An 18843-nucleotide genomic window follows, 5' to 3' on the forward strand; every position below is an offset into this window, starting at 1 on the left:
CCACATTTATAGCACCTTGGTTTAGATCTGCATGTATCTTTAGTATGTCCATACCGACAACAATTGTAGCATTGAATTGAAGGATAAATGTAATATAGTTCTACTTTGAGGGAATTGAAACACATAAATACTCTTGTGGGGAGGACCTGACCATCAAATGTTAGCACTACAGTCTGGGATGGTTTCCAACTGGCAGAGCCATCCACTATTGTTTTATAATTTAGGCGTCTTACTTTTATAATACCATCTGTTATATTGGGAGGTACCTGAGAGGCCTGAGATGGAAGAGCTTGTGTATGCGGTGCTTTGAGAGGTGATGGATTTTCAGTGATTTTTCGTCACTGTCTTCTCAACGACATCCAGTTCTACCGAAGTCTACAGCCATTGCATTTTTGTTTTTTATTACATATTTTGCACACCTTACTTAATCGTATGCGTTTTCTTTTATTAGTGTTGGAAACTGAACAGTCAGTGTCTAAGCTTGAAGCAGTTTCTATTGTTATAAAATGTGATGGTTGGGGAACATCACCCCCAGGATCTGGGGCCCGTCCATCCCAACTCCCAACTAAATATTAATTAAATACTCACTTACCAATAGATGTTTTCTATATACACTACACTAAAATTAAATAAATAATGAAAAATATATACAATTTACAACTTATCTGACTAAATTTTTGAATAAAAACAATTATTTTTAATTTAACATGAAAAAAAGACACCCGCCAAATTCAAAGGTTTCCCGCGCTTTTCAGTTAGTTAGTTAGTTTTCTAGTTTATTTGTCTGCCAAAGAGAATTATAGTCTCTGCTAATTTGTGTAGGTTTTTTTTTATTCCTTTCCATGGATACAGTCCTTCAGACGCATTTTGTGTAGGTCGTGAGCAGGGTTACCAACGCTCAAAAAAAATTACCCCCTAAGTCAAAAATTCTCTAAAATTTCTAAATATGCTTGGAAAAGCCCAGCAAAAAATTGCCTTCTTACTTTTGAAACAAAAATGGAGGTGCAAAGAGTTCTAAGATTATATATGTGATAGTTAGTGATTATATGTGTGATAGTTTATTTCTAATTAGTGAACGATTATAATTTTATTATAATCTAGTAAGGGTAATCTAGTTAATGCAAGTACTGTGACGTAAGTCATAGTACTTAATGCACACAGAACAATAATATTTGTTTGAATCCTTTGCGCTATGTTACGTTGTATTTACATAGAAAATGGAATGTCGTGCAGTTATCGGTATTTACTCATTGTTATAGTTTATAACAACGGCCGAGGCAGCTGTTCATGTGCACGTCTCTTTCTTGAATTTATTTGTAGGTACGAGTAGGGTGCGCTGGGTTTAAATCGGACGCTATTCAGCGTGTTAAACAGTGTCCGCGAATTATTTTTTTACAAGAATTTTATAGAAGTTATCGTAATGAATCATTAAATTTACTATTTGATGAATAGTTTTTTCATTTCTCAAAATAATAAGTAATTAATGTTCTATAAGGCTTTAAAAGGGTAACATACTCTTAAAAATATGTGGGAAATATAGGACCTTCACTGGTATAGTTGGATTTACTACGACTACTACTACTAAAACGGTCAATATTAAGGGGATTCTAAATTCTATAAAATGAGCAATGAGCATATTTCGATGTAGGTAGTAATTTATACAAATTCGAAAAAAAATATAAATTTCTTGAAATATTTTTAAAAGCTAAGTTTGTTTATTAAATTGCACTAGGCATCTGATCTTGAATGACACTGTAGATATTTTTAAAATTATTTTAAGAATCAGTAGGCACATACGTAAATAAACAGCAAATCAACAAAATTAGTTCTTTATCTGAGCCAAAAATAATTTTAGCATAAACTTAAACCGCCTTCAAAAACCACTCAAAACGAAAAAATAATTTCATATAACAAGTACGTATATGCTGGATACCAATTTTGGAGTCGGCGCCTTATTAAAATTGCTAATCAACCCAATTAATGTGTTTCGCAGATCGACTATCGCGCCGAAATAAATTTATACGCCTCTGCCTACCACTGAAAAGGGAAAAAGGTGTTATGCTATATGTGTAAGTATGTAAGAAGTATATTCATCCAAACCTAATGCACAAACATAACTAAAAACGTCACAAGAAAGCAAAATTTGCGATTTCGTTTTCTTGGACAACCTTATTATTCTAGTATTTTTAGTTTTAAAATCAAACTACAGAAGCGATTTTGAAAATAAATCTGGGGGACTAATCTGGAGGTATACTTATTCTTTCGAATAAAAAAAGATTTTTTCAAAACGGTTCATAAATGTGCGACTTCTGAGGTAACAACCATTAACAAAAAAACATTTAAGTGCGTCGAATCGACAACCTCCTCCTTTTTTTGAAGTCGGTAAAAAAATGGCACAATTACTTACTGAATTAACTCTCCATTGCCCTTTGACATATTCTAAGTTTGTGTTTTATGGTTGTAAAGGAGTAAAATTTTTTCCAGGCTCCATATACTTACTTATTCTTTTTTGCTAAGTAAGTAAGTACTTAATATATCTTTTTATTGTTAATTTTTAAATTATATTAGTTCTAATTAATTTATGTTGTTTTATGGGCAGATCGATATTAGTGTAACCAGATGCTTGTCATAACTCATAACGTGTAAGTACAATACTGTCAACAGTCAGTCAGTAGTCAGTACTTACTTACATAATATTAAGAAAGTACTTATATTATGTACTTACTTACTACCAAGTATAAGTATTCTATTATTGTTTGATGCGTCGCATAGCGTCGGTCGAAGGGAGCGCGGGCGCGGGCGGTCGGTCCCCGTCAGGGCGGCGAGTGCGGCCACGAGTAGGGTGCGTTGGGGTAAAATCGGACGCTCTTTCAGCATGTTAAACAATGTTCGCGAATATTTTTTTTACAAGATTTCAATAGAACATATCATAATGGATCATTAACTTGGCTATGAATACTTACTTTTTTAATTCCTTAAAAATAACAGTTAAGTTAAGTATATTTTATAAAGCTGGGTGCAAGATTAAATATCTACTTAATTCAAATTCGTTCCTTTAACACTTAATGACAAACAATTGAATGAGTAAAGATCGGATATCAGCGTATAGATATGTTTCGACAAATTTGAATAAACAAGCCTGAATATTTTTATTGGTGTATGATATTATATTGCTGACATTGACATTTATCTAATATAGACATTAATTGTAAAATCTAATTTTGATATTCATTTATTTTGTATTATTATTATTTATGTTAATTAATTTTGGCTTAACGAAGAATTTCAGACTATACTGTTTACTGTCTTTGTAAATAAAAAAAATATATATTTTAACTACACTTGTATGCCAATATTAGGCTGATCATAGAGCACTAAGCATAATATTATTATTTCAACAATGTACTTACCTAATTACCTATGTATCACAAGTTAATAAACGATTGATTGATTGCTAAATAATGAAAACGGTAAATAAGTACTCAATTCCAATTAGGCAAATTCTTGCACGGGGTTGGTCCGAATATAGAGAACAAGATGGGGTCGCAGGAAACATTGTCACCAAATAAAAATTATAACACTAGATTGATACATACGATCTTACCCCAACGCACCTTACCACTCAGCGTGCTATCGAACCGTTTCTAATTATTGTGAGTGATACTACTATTGAAGTTGAAACACAGAGATAACACATTTGAACAAAGAGACTTCAGCAGAGTTACTCGTTCAGTGTAAGAGTGGCTAACCGAGTGTCCGTGCCTCCGCGTTGGGTGCTGATTGGTGGAGAAGCCCTGGGCTTTGGCATCGAGTTAGCTGCATTCACGTTCGCAGACCTGCACACTTCACCATCATGGTATTTGTTAAGCTTTCTAGGGTACACTTAAACATTTTGCACTAGCTATACTTGCCTAAATTAAAAATGTCTTAGTTTTAGTTGCCATTGCAAGATAAGTACTTACTTGCATACGGTAGAAAGGCGAATGTTGTCCTTGAGTGGAACGAAGTCAGTTTAAATGCTCTTCTTAGTATTTTGAGAATGACTTTTTCAAATAATTACTTACTTAAGTACTTAACACTTACTTTTTAATAAAAATAAAACCGCCTTCAAAAACCAAAAAAATAAATTTATTATTATTAAACTATAAAACATTAGTTAGTAAAAAACATTAAAAAGCGAGCAATATATTCTTATAATTCGCGCGAATATACCTCTTCGTGTATAAATATTTATGATGATCCCTTTGATTCAGAAATCTCGATTATTGCACTTTTATTTTTGGGCGGCTGAATGTCTGATAACCATACTTTATTTTAATCTTTAAAGGTACATCAACACATTACAATAAGCAGTTTTCTTCCTTTTTGCAATATTATTAACATGATTTGTAGCCCTGTTTTGGAACGTTTTTTTTTGTATCAGTTAAGTCTGTAGGTTATAGTTATGTCTTTTGTTCCTCGGCAAATCGTAGGGTAGCCAAGACATAAAAATGTTTCTTGTTTAAAGAAAACATACAGTGCAATTTTTTTTAACGGTGGTGCATTTATCTGTAGGTTTTCTTTTTTTCTGAATATAGAAATGAAACAAAAAGAGCAACAGACGCTTCCGCACCATCCAAGCGATAGAGTAACAATTAATGTCGAGTGATGACGGACTTATGGTTATGGGCTCCTTTTTCCGCACTTAGCCCGTAAAAAAGTCGGGCCATTGTGCGTGTGATGACTGACTTTTGCTGCTATGCTATGTGAACATTTCTTTTGTTCATTAATTCAAACAAATCCTTTACGGTGTGCTTTTATCCGGAATTAAGTAACTCTGTTTGGCGAACAGTGTAGAATATAAACATTCAGAAAAATATTAGTTAAACACCAACACACTTCAATTCTGTAACAAATCCTCATACTGAGTAAGTATGAAAGAATGATTTTATGGACAATTTCAATATGAGACTTTAATCAATTTTTTCCGATGTGAGATCGAATTTGTAATCCATATTTACGTATTGAGTACAAGAAAACGAATTATCACTTTATAACTTGAATTTCATGCACAGAACAATGTTATTCAGCCATAGCTAAATAAAACAATATTATGTGCTAGAGGTATGAGACTAACTGACGATAAATTATAAATTACCTAGGTGTAGGCGAACGGCCATTTTAATGGCTGCCATACATGCTACGGTCCATCGGAAAGGTCCACCGGTGCAGGTATGCTTGCGCCGATAGACCGCAATGTGTGTGGGAATAGACCTGTGCAGATTTTTGAGCCTGTGTAGGCGACCGGCGCCGAATCGAAAATCAATTCTTTCAATTGATACCTGCGCAGGCACACCTGCACAGATGACCTCTCCGGTAGACCGTTGCGTGTATGGCTTACATAAGCGGTACGCGGGTAGAAGTCTGCAGGGAGGTGCCCCCGCACCCCGTCGCCCCTTGTTGCCATGCCGGGCGGAGGCGGTGCGCCCGCGGTGCATGACGCCAGTTTAGTTGCGAGGTATACACCGATGGATACGCAGACGCTCGCTGCATGCTCTTTCCCGCGTCCGCGCCCGCGATGTTGTAACGTATTTCTAGAAATAGTTACCAGTTTATACGTGTGTTTTATATTAATATAATTACTTATTGTGTCGGTACCTACGTTTTCCTTATTTTCCCCGACCCCGAACATCAGCTACACTAGGCGACTACTACATATTTTAAGTTGCTCTACTTACTTTTCCGTCATAAAAATATCCGGATAATTCAACACAACGAAATATTCACTGAAGTCTCATCTTTGAATAATATTAAGAGCGTTTACGTGCCGCGCGTGAAGTCAACTATAGGTAATTCTTCGCAAAATTCACTCACACAGAACCGTGTGTAGCTGTGTGCGTAGAGTTAGCGCGTCGGCTATCTTTATAGTTAGACCAACCAATTTTGATCTTTTCGCTTTAATTATCTAATTGGAATGTAACTTATGATTTATGAATTTATGATAAATGAAGAATTCTATTATTAAATATATAAGAATTCATCATGTAATAGTTTATATGTATCATTTTGTAATTATAAAAAAAAAATATTTATATCAAATTTTAACGGCAATTTTACAAATTGTTATTTTCACTTTTTAAATGCAAATGTTTAAAAAATTTGAGCATTTGCATTTAGAAAGTACCCTTTAGTAAAGTGGAGCCGAAATGAAAGCCGATGAAGCCGAAATATAGGCACTAGAACTCCGTAATCCGACAATAAATCAGGAAAATTACTGTGCTACGATGTTTATAATGGACCACATAATTACTCCATAGATCTACAGTTTTTAATATTGAGCGTATTGAAAGTTTAAATTAAGTCATTAGAAATTAAATGAACACACGTTCTAAAAATAAAATTGGGTCCTCTAAAAAATACAAAGCTCATGTAACATTTCAATGGGCTAATTGATTTTTGACATATATTTGCATGCTTTTGGAATTGCGGGCCCGCAATCGCGGCGGGCGCGGGTGAATACCGCTTTGTGAGTTTTTAGCTTAAGGTTCCATTTTTTTCCTTTGAGTAACTGTTGCTCAAGTGTTTAATAAGTAAAAAAAGCAACAACCATAACTACAGACACATGTTATAATATTACTACACCAATCTTTTAGCTCTTGCTTTAGCCGAAGTTTCAGCGTTGTTGAGTTTCCTTTTCTTGCCTAGAAATTGCTTTACTTCCCATTGTGTCTGAAACATAATAATATAATAATAATTTATAGTAACTACTAAATTTATTGTCACTCATTAAAGAAAAAAATATTTTACTTACTAAAGTACTAAGATGTGGCAATCACTGTATACACGTGACTATTTTTTCTACGCACAGCGAAGGCCAACTGGAGTCTGGCCGGAGCGACGAGCGATACGTCCTCTCTCTAGAAAGCCTCAAGGCGGACTAATTTGAAACGATTTGCGCGTTTTATAGTGGTATTTAAAATATTTATAGAAAAATAACAGAACTAATTTTGTTGAATTTTTAAATTGTATGTTTTTAAGAAGATGTTCTTCTATTATAGTAATCCAATTTTATATTCAATTAAGTAAGATATAGTGATAAAAAAAAAATCATTTAAATGACCAACATTTCTGAAATTTTCGAATTCTTTGAATTTTTATTTCTCATGAATTAAACATAAAAGATATTTTTCTCTACTAACTTTTTCTTCAGGATCTTTTTAGTTAGATAAAAATAACATATTGTTATGTTCCTTAGGGGTTTAAGATATTTTGAGCTTCGAAATAGACGTTCGAAGCGCAAATTTGAAAACTTCTGTTCAGTAATCATTAAAGAATTTACAAATACTCAATAAATCTAAAAATTTTCTCTACTAACTATTTAGACAACAAAATTTTCTATAATAATTACTAATTTATATGTTTTTAAAATTATGTTTTGATGGATATTATCTCCATCGAAAAGTGCTGTTTTTGAGACATACGGCGCGTGGATGCGTAAACGCTCTTAAGATAAAAGTATATTACTGCGCATAAAATCTAGCTGATTGCGGATTTGTGTGCTAAACGTTAAACGTACAAAATGTTCCGAATGGTATTGCTTGTACTTATCCATGCCTCTCGTGGATGACGTGACGTGGACTGACGCTATGGCGCGGAGCTTATAGTACCTTTAGTACGCATTACACAGTAGCAGAAGTCTGGGGATTACGGACAAATTGCCTGAACTAATCGGTTTAATGCAAGAGTTTCCAAATACTGAGACAATTATTTACCAATTATCACTGAACCTGTCGCATTCGCAGATAGCGACGCTGCCTGTCCCGAGCCGCCGTTGGCTGCCCTTCTTGTTAATAGGGAGCGTGTTGTTCCTGGTGTTGGTGTGGGTACAGCTGCCGGCGCAGTGCACGCCCTCGTCGCTCACCGCCTTCTTAGGACCAGCCGCGTCGGCTGGGCGGGCGGCGATTGCGACCGGCGTGGAAGGCCCATCGCGGCTACCTGAGCGGTACTGGCTGCTGCGTACGCAGCACCCCGGCGCATACTCGCAGCCGTCGTGCACACGGCTGGCGACACGACAGGAGTTGACGGCTGCGGCGGCGGGCTGGCAGCTGTTGGCCGTCCCCAACGGCAGCGTGTACTTGTACGGCGGATACTGGGACGACCGATTCGAGGAGCCACTGGTACGGGTGCTCCTCTACTGTGATGTGTCGCCCCCGCCGCCGCTCTACTGCCAGCTCTGGTCAGCTTCCAACTTATCTTATTAATATTTGATTAAAGCTGCCCTAAACGCACAACTATGACTGGATCCTCGGGAGCCGGTGCCACGGATAACGACAGGCAACAGCCAACTTGCAAAGTGACTAGAGGTAACGAGGTGGCGCGAACTGATGGCTACATGGTCACTACCTATAATAAAACCCCATATTATAATACACAACATTATTATCCCTCCGCTCACCGTTGACTACTAGTATCTTCGTTACTCCGCAGTGATTACGTTGAAGCGTAGGTAATTGCTATATTATGTTGCAAGCCACACTGCACTCAGCAGGTACCCCGATGATAACGCGCCGCTGACAGTTGCTGCGGAGCTGCAGTACGCGTGGCGGCGCGAGTGGGGCGGGCCCATCGCCGGCGTCAACGAGCCTTACATAGCGTCGTGCCGCGCGCGCCGCCACCGGCCCGACCCGCCGCTGGCGCCGCTCGCCGTCTCCCTCGTGCTCGAGCCCTGCCAGCGCGCCAACAACGTACTCGACGTACAGGTCATCAATCACCATCGCTATGTATTCTACCACAATGTATTCTGTGCGGAGTAGTAGCTAACCTAGTTTACCGTGTACTGTATATACAGGGCGCTCCGGCACCCGAGGAGAAGGTTCGCGGCAGGCCGGATAACGGGTCAATCGCAGTGTGCCTTAAGTGGCTGGACTACCGGCGCGATGTGTCGGCGCACCTAGTTGAGTGGGTGCAGCTGCTGAAGGCGTTCGGCGCCAGCACGCTCTACGTACACGTGGTGCATGTGAGCACTGACGACAGATATAGTGTTCCCACCATCACGCATCACTCTCTAGTCTCTGCCTCTACTTCTTGCACTAGTACTTCTATAGACGACCTGACGACCTTTGCAATACCTACAACATTTTGTAATAATAGTGGACTCGAGCACTATTCGATTGATGAATGAGTGATAATGTGTCAATACAATGTTCCTTTTTATATATTAAGATGCCACGGTTAACTTATTTTTAAAAAGAAGAATAATCGTCTTCCACGCCTCCCTGACAAGCAACAACAAAAGTGATTTCCTATGTGGTAGGTCACTCGTATGCGTGTGTTGGCTCGATTCCTACTAAAGCAATGTCTTCCTGCCGAGACGTAACTTATATTGTCTTAGTCCTCGTGGTGAGGAGCGCAGTGCAAGTCGAATCTTGATTATTTCATGATATGCTTATTATATAATAATCGGAATCACCTACTATTTGCTGTACCACGCGGTAGGATAGTTGCGAGATCAAAATCTCCATTACCTCACAGTCTCAAAAAACATTAAATCGGTTCCTGGACGCGAAACCAGAGTGTGATATGTTTGCGAGTGATAGGCGAGTATTTTTGTTAGAATGTTTAAGATTCTGCGAGAATGATTGAAAGGTACTTAGATCTTTGTTAGCGTAATTTATTATTAAGCTTTTTGTAATTAATAGTGTCAGTGGTGTTTTGTACCGTACTATTCACAATAAAATAAAATAAAAAAAATAAAAATAATAATATATAATAATAATATCAGCCCTGTATTATATACTGTCCCACTGCTGCACGGGCCTCCTTTACTACTGAGAGGGATTAGGGCTTAGTCCACCACGCTGGCCTAGTGCGGATTGGTAGACTTCACACACCTTCGAAATTCCTATAGAGAACTTCTCATATGTGTAGGCTTCCTCACGATGTTTTCCGTCACTGTTAAAGCGAATGATAAATTCACAAAGAATACACACATGATTTTTAGAAAAGTCAGAGGTGTGTGCCGTTGGGATTTGAACCTGCGGACATTCGTCTCGGCAGTCCGTTCCACACCCAACTAGGCTATCGCCGCGTTATATATCTTACTAGCTTTTGCCCGCGGCTCCGCCCGCGTTATAAAGTTTTTCAGGCTAAAGTTTTCCGTTATAAAAGTAGTAGTTTCCCGGGAGCCTATGTTCTTCCCAGGGTCTCAAACTGACTCCATACCAAATTTCATCTTAATACGTTGGGTAGTTTTTGAGTTTAACACGTTTAGGCAGACGGATGCAGCGGGGGACTTTGTTTTATAATATATTTTTTAAGAGGAACAATCCCGTCGTCATACATCATTGTTGCATAACTTTAACCGTTTACGCAGCGCACGCAAAGGACGCTCTCAAAACTATTAAATTGTCCCCGTTTTTGCAACATGTTTCATTACTGCTCCGCTCCTAATGGTCATAGCGTGATGATATATAACTTAGAGCACTCCACGAACAAAGGGCTATCCAATGCAAAAATAATTTTTCGGATTGGACCGGTAGTTCCTGAGATTAGCGCGTTCAAACAAACAAACTCTTCAGCTTTATATAATAGTATAGAGTATAGATTCGGATCGGTGCCTAATGCAGTGACGTCCCCGCAGGCGCACCCGAACGTGGTGAAGGTGTTGTCGCACTACGCGGCGGAGGGGTTCGCGCAGGTGTCGCAGCTGGCGCACCCGCCGCAGCTGGCGCGCGCGACGCACGGCGCGGGCGCGCGCGACTTCCACGACCTGCGGCGCGAGCTGCTGCCGCTGAACGACTGCCTGTACCGCGCCGCGCGACGCCACGCGCTGCTCGCCGCCATCGACATGGACGAAATCATCGTGCCAGTCAGGTGACGCCCGCACAACACTTTTCTCTAGCGCAACACATTATAAATATTCATTTACAACTCTCTATAGGTATGACACCCTTAAAATAAGAATAAAATAAAATAAAATGCTTTATTCATCACGAAGGCAAACATAGTTGCGCTTGTGATAATTCAAAGTACATGAGAATATTTAATTATTACTTAAATAAAGTAGTTTATATAACTAAAAACTTGCATTTTATATTGGACATTAAATAAATGAAAGACTATAAGGAAAACAAAGAAGCCAGCTGAGGCTGGCAAGGAAGACTTGACTTTACGGATGAACAACACCTCAGTCCCCCCCGTGACCATGAAGGCTGCAAAGTCTTCGAAACGTCGGGAGAAAAATAAAATACTAACCGCGATAGAATCCGAAAATTAGTTTAATTTCAATGTCTAACATTCCCGTAAACATAAGAAATCATTATATTTAATCTTAATAAAGATAAAGGAAGGAACGCGTTGCGATCCACACCGGCGTGGATAAAAAAGACCCTAACCTAGCCTTTCACTAGCTACCTAAGCGATGCCTACCTGAAGAAGAAAGGCAGAAAGGAACTACGGGCATTCTTTTTTGTCATCAATCGTTCATTGAATATTTTATTTCCGAGCCTTTTGTATACAAATTCTGAATAGTTATACTATAAGCTAATGCACGCACATCACCGTTAAAGCGGGGATAAAAATCAATTAAAAGTATTTGACACATATTATACAATTAACAAAAAAAAAACACTATAGAAGAACACCCATGAATAACTGAAATGGTATACAGCATGCATACGCCTACATTTACAAACATAATTTTGTTTTATTCCAAATATATTTTTCATATAGTTCTCGGTCACTATAATTTAAATTAAGTATAAACGCTACTAAACTAGCGCAACAAAATTATCGGTCGTTCATCCTTCTAAGGATGACAGTGACCAGATTATTTATTTATTTATTTGATTAGACCGATAATTAAACCATATACACTAATCAATACAATTATTTGCCTGAAAATAATTATTAATTTATTACGTACATGCAGATAATAATAATATATAATAAAAAAAATACTAACTACAAAATACAGTGATTTTCACTATAATATATTATGCATCTTATAAAGCCCGAATTATGCACGAAATATTTTTAAAATATGCATGAAAAATTTATATAAAGCATGGTTGCACAGACTTATTAAGACTAGGGGCCACTCGGGCAAATCATGAACTGATGGTGGGCTGGCCGCCAGAAGTAGGTAATTAAAGCAGGGCCGTAGCTAGACTTGAATTTAAGGTAGGGCAGCTGTTTTTACAAGCAGGGCGGAAATAAAAATGTTATTAGATCTAATTTGCTCAATCGATTTTTGGTTTCCTTAAATTGAGAAGGTGAGCAAAAAAAAAAACAGTTAATGAATTATGATGGGTATTTCACCCATCAATACGAATAACACTTACTTTCCAAATCGTAAAATAAAACCGCTGCTCCATATATATTAATTATTAAGGTAGGGCATTAATATTTTAAGGTAGGGCATTAGCATTTTAAGGTAGGGCATTGCCCCTCAATGCCCCCCCCCCCTAGCTACGGCCCTGAATTAAAGACAATAAATAATTTATTAAAATTGAAAAAGACTTTATTAATTTTAAGCGTGGCACTGCATAGTGCTTACAATCTTCTTTTATATTTGGCTCAAATTTACTTGTAGCAACACGTAAAACTGCTTCCAAACTTTCATTTGCAAGGCGGTTTCGATTTTTTGTTTTATTATTATTTAGTATTGTTCACATATATAGGTAGAACCAAATAAGCTGGCTGGCTGGAATAGAATTCAATATTTTTCGAATGTACGAGAGTATTATTTTTGCTGTCGGCGGGCCACCAGTATTCGACCGGCGGGCCGCGGTCTGTGCATCCGTGATATAAAGAGTATTTAGGAACTCAAAAACGTACAAAAATAAATACTTAAAGAAGTAGACCCAGCAGAGCTCAATACAAAAATAACACTGAAAAAGTGACAGAAAAACAAAATTCGCAATTTCATGTACTTGGACGACATAATATATATTCCGGTTTAATGGGGTTGAAAACTAAATTACTTACCGAATTATTATTCGAAAGTAGAAATGCATATTCTTTCCAATAAAACAAATATCCTTATTCGAAATCGGCTAGTCAATTAGAGAGTTCTGAGGTAAGAACAAACACAAAAACTACACAACGAATTAAGAACCCCTACTTTTCTCTTAAGTTGGATAATGGCCATAATATCCACATGCATTTATTTACACAAAAAATTGACACAAATGCACATTATCCGCGGTCCAGTTATGACAAAGCTCGTAAACTGGGGTAACTTAATAGTAAATAAGTAATTTTCAACTCTATGTTGCCGTGGTCATGTATAACTAAATTGTGACAACATTTAAATTATTGTACATATTACTAACTGATACACCCATTACAAATTTTATTGTATGCCATGTCGGCAGGGCCGTAGCTAGGGGGGGGGGGGGGACTTTGTTGGGCAATACCCTACCTTAAAATACTAATGCCCTACCTTAATAATCAACAAAATTATACATAACTACTCAATCAAAATATATGGAGCAGCGGGTTTTTTTCACAATTTGGAAGTTGGTCCCATAGTAAGAGTTATTCGAATTGATGGATGGAATGACCTCCTTTCAAGATTTAAGGGAATTTTGTTACACTCTGTATATTACCCTAACAATTACGCAAGTATTAACAAGAGTCATTCATATTCACAAGTCAAGAAAGCCAAAAATCGATTGACCAGATCAGATCTGGTAACATTTTTACTTCTGCCCTAGCTGTAACCACAGCTGCCCTACCATAAATTCAAGTTTAGGCACGGCCCTGCATGTTGGTGATCCTTAAATAAAATAAAAAATATATACTTACTTTGTGACAATTTACGCAGTTGTGCAAATAACGTTAATGTTTTTTTTTTATTTGATTGATTGATTGATTTTTAACCGATTTTTAACAAGAATAGAGGTAACTCCATTCGTTTTCGATTTTTCATATCGTGTTGGTTGTGTGCACTGTGTAGAGACGGGTCGTGGACGCGGCTGGTGGCACGCGAGGCGGTCGAGTCTGGCGGAGCGGTGGACGCGCTCGTGTTCGCAAACTACTACCTGCTAGACGGCGCTCAGCGCGGCACCGTCGCGCCGCCGCCTGCGCGCATGCTCGCGCACGTGTGGCGCGCGCGCAACCCTAATCCGCCCGGTAACACGCGCCAACACACACCATGCATCTTTCCTGAGGCCTGGAAAGAGACAGTTGTGATAGGGATTCACAAGCTGGGTAAACCCGCAACCGATCCGGCCTCTTACAGGCCGATGAGGTTTCTTAGTACGTTAGGGAAACTTTACGAGCGGATCATCCTCGATCGTCTCAAAATAGTAGCTTATTTTCATCATCTGCTCCCTCCGGTGCAGTTTGGCCTCCGAAGTATGCACATTTGCATCAGATACTCCGCAACACGGAGCATGTCTATGATAAGTTTAGACACAACATTCCTACCGATGCTCTTTTCTTCGATATTGAAAAAGCATTCGACATAGTGTGGCACAACGGCTTACCTTTTAGGCTGTACATTCACATTGTGCCCGAACAGCTAGTGCATATCATATGAGACTTTTTGTCGAATGGCGGTCTCAAATATCGCATGGAAAGAACTCCCTCTTTCCGACACACCATTACCGCCGGAGTTCTGCAAGGCTCCACACTTTCTTCTTTTCTCTTCTCGCTTTACACAAGCGATATCCCTTATACCTCCCATATACCACCTGCTCCACTTTAGCGTCTGCAGATTTTGCAAAACAAATTTCTAAGACGAGCTCGTGGTACGTTGGCAACCGCAACATCTATGTGGACACTAATGTGCCGACTATCAGGAAATTTATGTATATGAGCAGCAGACGCTATTTTGATTGGGCGGTCTATCATCCGAATACGTTAGTTAGGCAAAATTCGATCTATAGGTACTCTATTCACTTACAAACCCAAAGGACGATATGACTCTTGGTATACGTCGAAAAAACAAGTTCTTGAAACTCCTACACTCCACAAGACCGCAGGTCCGTCGCCTCGCCGCGTTCCCCGTCCTCCTGTCTCCTCTAATACTTCCGACCCGCGTGCCGATGCATACGGTAATGGTTAGAAAACAGACTGTTATTTTGCTAATTAGACCATAATCGCTGTTGTATCCTCCTCTCCCAGTGACGGTGCTGAGCCGAGATTCGTAACCCGTGAGAGGGTTGTTCTCAGCATGGTCACTTAATTTTCAACGATTGCGAACGCCTAAAGCGCTCACCCAAAAGTCCGGTGTGTTTATATAAGCCGGCCCTTGCCAGGCTAACAAACGTAAAGTCAAGTTACAACAAAACAAACTACACACACACCGGAGGAGGTCAGGCACATGTCAATTGAGATGGGTTTGCATTTCACAGGGCACAACGTGAAGTCGTTCCACAACACGTCGACGGTGGTGGCGATGCACAACCACTTGCCGATGTGGTGCGGCGCGCGCGGCTGCCGCGTGCGCGACGTCAACCGCTCCGTGGCGCGCCTGCACCACTACAGGTGACCACACGCTAGCCGTACCTTCCACGCTCAGTGGCCGTAATATTGATTTATTGTTTTCGGGAATTCATCTCGTGAGGGTTGTAAAATACCAAACTAATAATACTTTATTTAATATCTGTCCATTTCAATTTTGGAAGTTAGAAGAATAATTATTAATGACAATCAGTTTTGGTTTTGTAAATGTGCGCCTCGATGCGGTAACATAGGTACACTATGTTATATCATTATGCTTTTGACCCTGAGAACGTGTAAACACACTCATAGTTAAATAAAGAGGAAAGTAAAGCATAAATAAAAAATAACACAAACACAGATTTTTTGCGTTATCAGCCCTGTATTATATACTGTTCCACTGCTCAGCACGGGCCTCCTCTACTATGTTCTATGTTATATTCTATCTTGAAGGGATCCTGCACCCGCACTTAGCCTGTAGCAAGTCGTGCCGTTGTGCGTGAAGGGCCTCTCCTCCAAAAATGAGAGGGATTAGGCCTTAGTCCACCACGCTGGCCTTGTGCGCATTGGTAGACTTCACACACCCTCAAGATTCCTATAGAAAACTTTTCAGGTATGCAGATGTCCTCGCGATTTTTTCCTTTACCATTAAAGCAAGCGATAATTCATAAAGAATACACACATCATTTAGAAAAATCTATGGTGTGTGGCCTTGGATTTTTTACCTGCGGACATTCGTCTTGGTAGTTCGTTCCAACAAGGCTTTTATCGCTTCTTTAATTTTTTAGTTAGAACCGCCGTAATTGTAAAAAGACGCTCAACTAGATGAAACACCCCCCCCCCCCCACATTTTTTAACACGAGAAATCAGTTTACGGAATTTTGGCTGACTCGCTAGTATAAACCGTCCTACCGTTTAAAATCCCGTCATTCGACTCTCTCCCTAATATCGAAGGCCGCGGAGTGCGCAAATGCATGCAACCGTAACCCTAAAACTTAATAAAATAAATTAAAAAATAAATAAAAATAAAATGAAATTAAAGTAGAAAATACTGAAATAGAATATGTCGATTCATACATTTATCTAGGCAAACAGCTCTCTTTTGTTACAAGAGTAATGACCAGGAAATAGAAAGAAATGTAAAAGGAGCATGGAGGAAGCCGCCTTTATTGGAGCCTGAAAGAGATCTTTAAAAGCCAAATGCCAGTGAAACTTAATAAAAACGTCATGAATACCTGCCTGTTACCCTCACTCACCTACGGCTGCCAAACGTGGAAATTTACACGAAATGTTAAAAACAAAATAAACTCATGCCAAAGGAGCATGGAAAGAAGCATGTTGAAGATAAGGAAAATTCAAAAAATTCGCAACTCTACTATAAGAGAAACAACAGGAGTTATAGACGCACTAAATTATTCTATGAGCTTGAAATGGCGATGGGCTGGCCACGTTGCAAGAATGAGCGACGACAGATGGACTTCTCGACTGACGTCATGGCGAGGTCCCATGGGAACTAGAAAAAGAGGAAGACCTAGAAGCAGATGGTCGGACGACATAGAAGGGACCGCTGGAAATATATTGAGAGTAAAGGCTGCAGATAGAAACTACTGGGCATCTCTGGAAGAGGCCTTCATCCTCAGCTAGAGGGGTTCACGTTTTTTAAAATAATAGTAAATTATAAATTAATAAAGTAATAATTATAATTAACAATATTATTTAGTAAATTATTGAATTATTTAGTTTGATTTAATTTGTTATTTTTTTTATAAATAATATAATAAATTTTATTCTAACGATCTCATTAACTAATTGTATAATTGTTTATCAGTGAAATAAAAGGCTTTTTTTATTTATTTATTTTATTATTGTCAAAATATCGGAGCAATATATTTTGGAAGGTAAATTTAGAAACGGAACCGAAATCTCCAAAACAATAAAAAAAAACGTCAGCATATATTTTTGCGATGCAAATTCATTTAATTAGGACCTAGGCGAAACAAAAATTAAACTAGGTAATTCAAAACCAGTCAAAATCTTCATTTATTACTCAGTGGGATAGACACCAAATACCGCGTGTTAAAATATTTATTCTGCATTTTTTTAATGCACTCTTCTATTTTGTACCATGAGTGAAGTTGAAGCCGTGTTGTAGTAATTGTCATTGAATGTGGTCAGGGAGCGTTGTGCGGACGACGCGGTTGACTGCGTGGCGCTCCGCGACGTGGTGCGCGACGACACACTCACGCGCTGGAGCGGCGTGCTGCGCGACGTGCGCCAGCTGCTGCGCCGCCTGCAGCTCCTGTGAACACCACTGGAAATGCTCCTCAAAATAAACTCAACGTAATATGATAATCGACAATAAGAAAAAATAATTTATTGCTTAAATAAAATAATTTATTGCTCACGAAGAGATCGTTGAAAACATTTATGTTGTTATGACAGATTGAAAGCGGCCCGGTACTTGACTTAGACCAGTTTTCAAAACCTTGGCAAAACTTGACCAAACCATGTTAAATTAGCTACCTACGCAGGTTGCAACCACAGATTGCATCTGCGGTTGAAATGAGCAAATTAGAAATAGGTTGAATTTTGTTTGTAAGTAATATAATATTTTGATAACATGTGCATGATTTTTATTTTATAACCAATCGCTGTTGCAGTTACTGAAACTTTTATTTATTATGCTTATATTAGCAACAAATAAGGTAAAGGTAATAAAACAACTCTAGATTTTGCTCACTGTTTATATATTGCTTAGTAACGCATAGCCAACAATTTATCATGCGCAGACATATGGAACAAAAACTTACCATAATAACAAAACCCTTATATTCAGTAATTTGACATGACAATATAACAGTATTCATATTCAGGATATTTTTGTAAAAAAAAAAAAAAAAAAAAAAATTAATACAAAAATTATATACATTTAATAGATTATTTAATTATAATAATAAGGCGCTGCATATTGAAATGTATACCGGCGCGACATAGTGATTACATTGCACCTGATGGTAAGTATAATAGCGCTCAGGTAGACTATTAAATGACAACAGAAGGTTATCTTATGCCTTTGGAAGCAATAATGCAGTTCTCCACACTATGGCGGAAGGACTCAGAATTATAGGAAAGAGGGAGCACGCGTGCCAACAAATTATTCCAAAGCCTAATGGTGCAGCAACGAAAAGAGTCGGCGTACTTATGAGTTTAGGCTGTGATGATTTTCACCATCACACTCTTAATTCGCACGTCAGCACAATTGGTTCTGCCAAGGAATGATACAGACGGTAGAATACACTTAGAGTAGCTACATCCCTCCGCAGCTGTAGCGACTCGCAAGTTGCTCTTCACGATTGCATCATTCAAAACGCGGATGGCCCGCCGCTGTAGTTTCTCCAAGGCATCGAGCAAGCT

General features: G+C 38.6%; 1 protein-coding gene across 4 annotated transcripts; it reads left to right on the top strand.

Moving 5' to 3' along the window:
* Positions 1-3465: 3465 nt before the first annotated feature.
* LOC115453756 lies at positions 3466-18052 on the top strand. Of its 4 annotated transcripts, none has more exons than XM_030182481.2 (7): positions 7413-8215; positions 8528-8738; positions 8828-8995; positions 10619-10851; positions 13940-14115; positions 15342-15474; positions 17605-18052. In XM_030182481.2, the coding sequence occupies exons 1-7, from the start codon at positions 7716-7718 to the stop codon at positions 17732-17734; spliced, it is 1551 nt and encodes a 516-aa protein (XP_030038341.2). In that variant the 5' UTR covers positions 7413-7715; the 3' UTR covers positions 17735-18052. The 4 variants fall into 4 exon arrangements, with proteins under 4 accessions (XP_030038340.2, XP_030038341.2, XP_030038342.1 ...); XM_030182482.2 differs by lacking the exon at positions 17605-18052 and adding an exon at positions 15883-16025; XM_030182480.2 differs by lacking the exon at positions 17605-18052 and adding an exon at positions 3466-3856 and having other exon boundaries at positions 7782-8215; positions 13940-15443.
* Positions 18053-18843: the final 791 nt, after the last annotated feature.

The sequence above is a fragment of the Manduca sexta genome, chromosome 11, assembly GCF_014839805.1.
Source record: "Manduca sexta isolate Smith_Timp_Sample1 chromosome 11, JHU_Msex_v1.0, whole genome shotgun sequence".
Taxonomy (NCBI): domain Eukaryota; kingdom Metazoa; phylum Arthropoda; class Insecta; order Lepidoptera; family Sphingidae; genus Manduca; species Manduca sexta.

What these genes read in the sequence shown, in the direction of transcription:
- LOC115453756 (XM_030182479.2), top strand. Translation starts at nt 7,716, where the DNA reads ATGCAAGAGTTTCCAAATACTGAGACAATTATTTACCAATTATCACTG. An exon ending in CCGCTCTACTGCCAGCTCTG is followed by an intron (nt 8,216 to 8,527) that starts GTCAGCTTCCAA and finishes TGCACTCAGCAG; the next exon opens with GTACCCCGATGATAACGCGC. An exon ending in TCTACGTACACGTGGTGCAT is followed by an intron (nt 8,996 to 10,618) that starts GTGAGCACTGAC and finishes ACGTCCCCGCAG; the next exon opens with GCGCACCCGAACGTGGTGAA.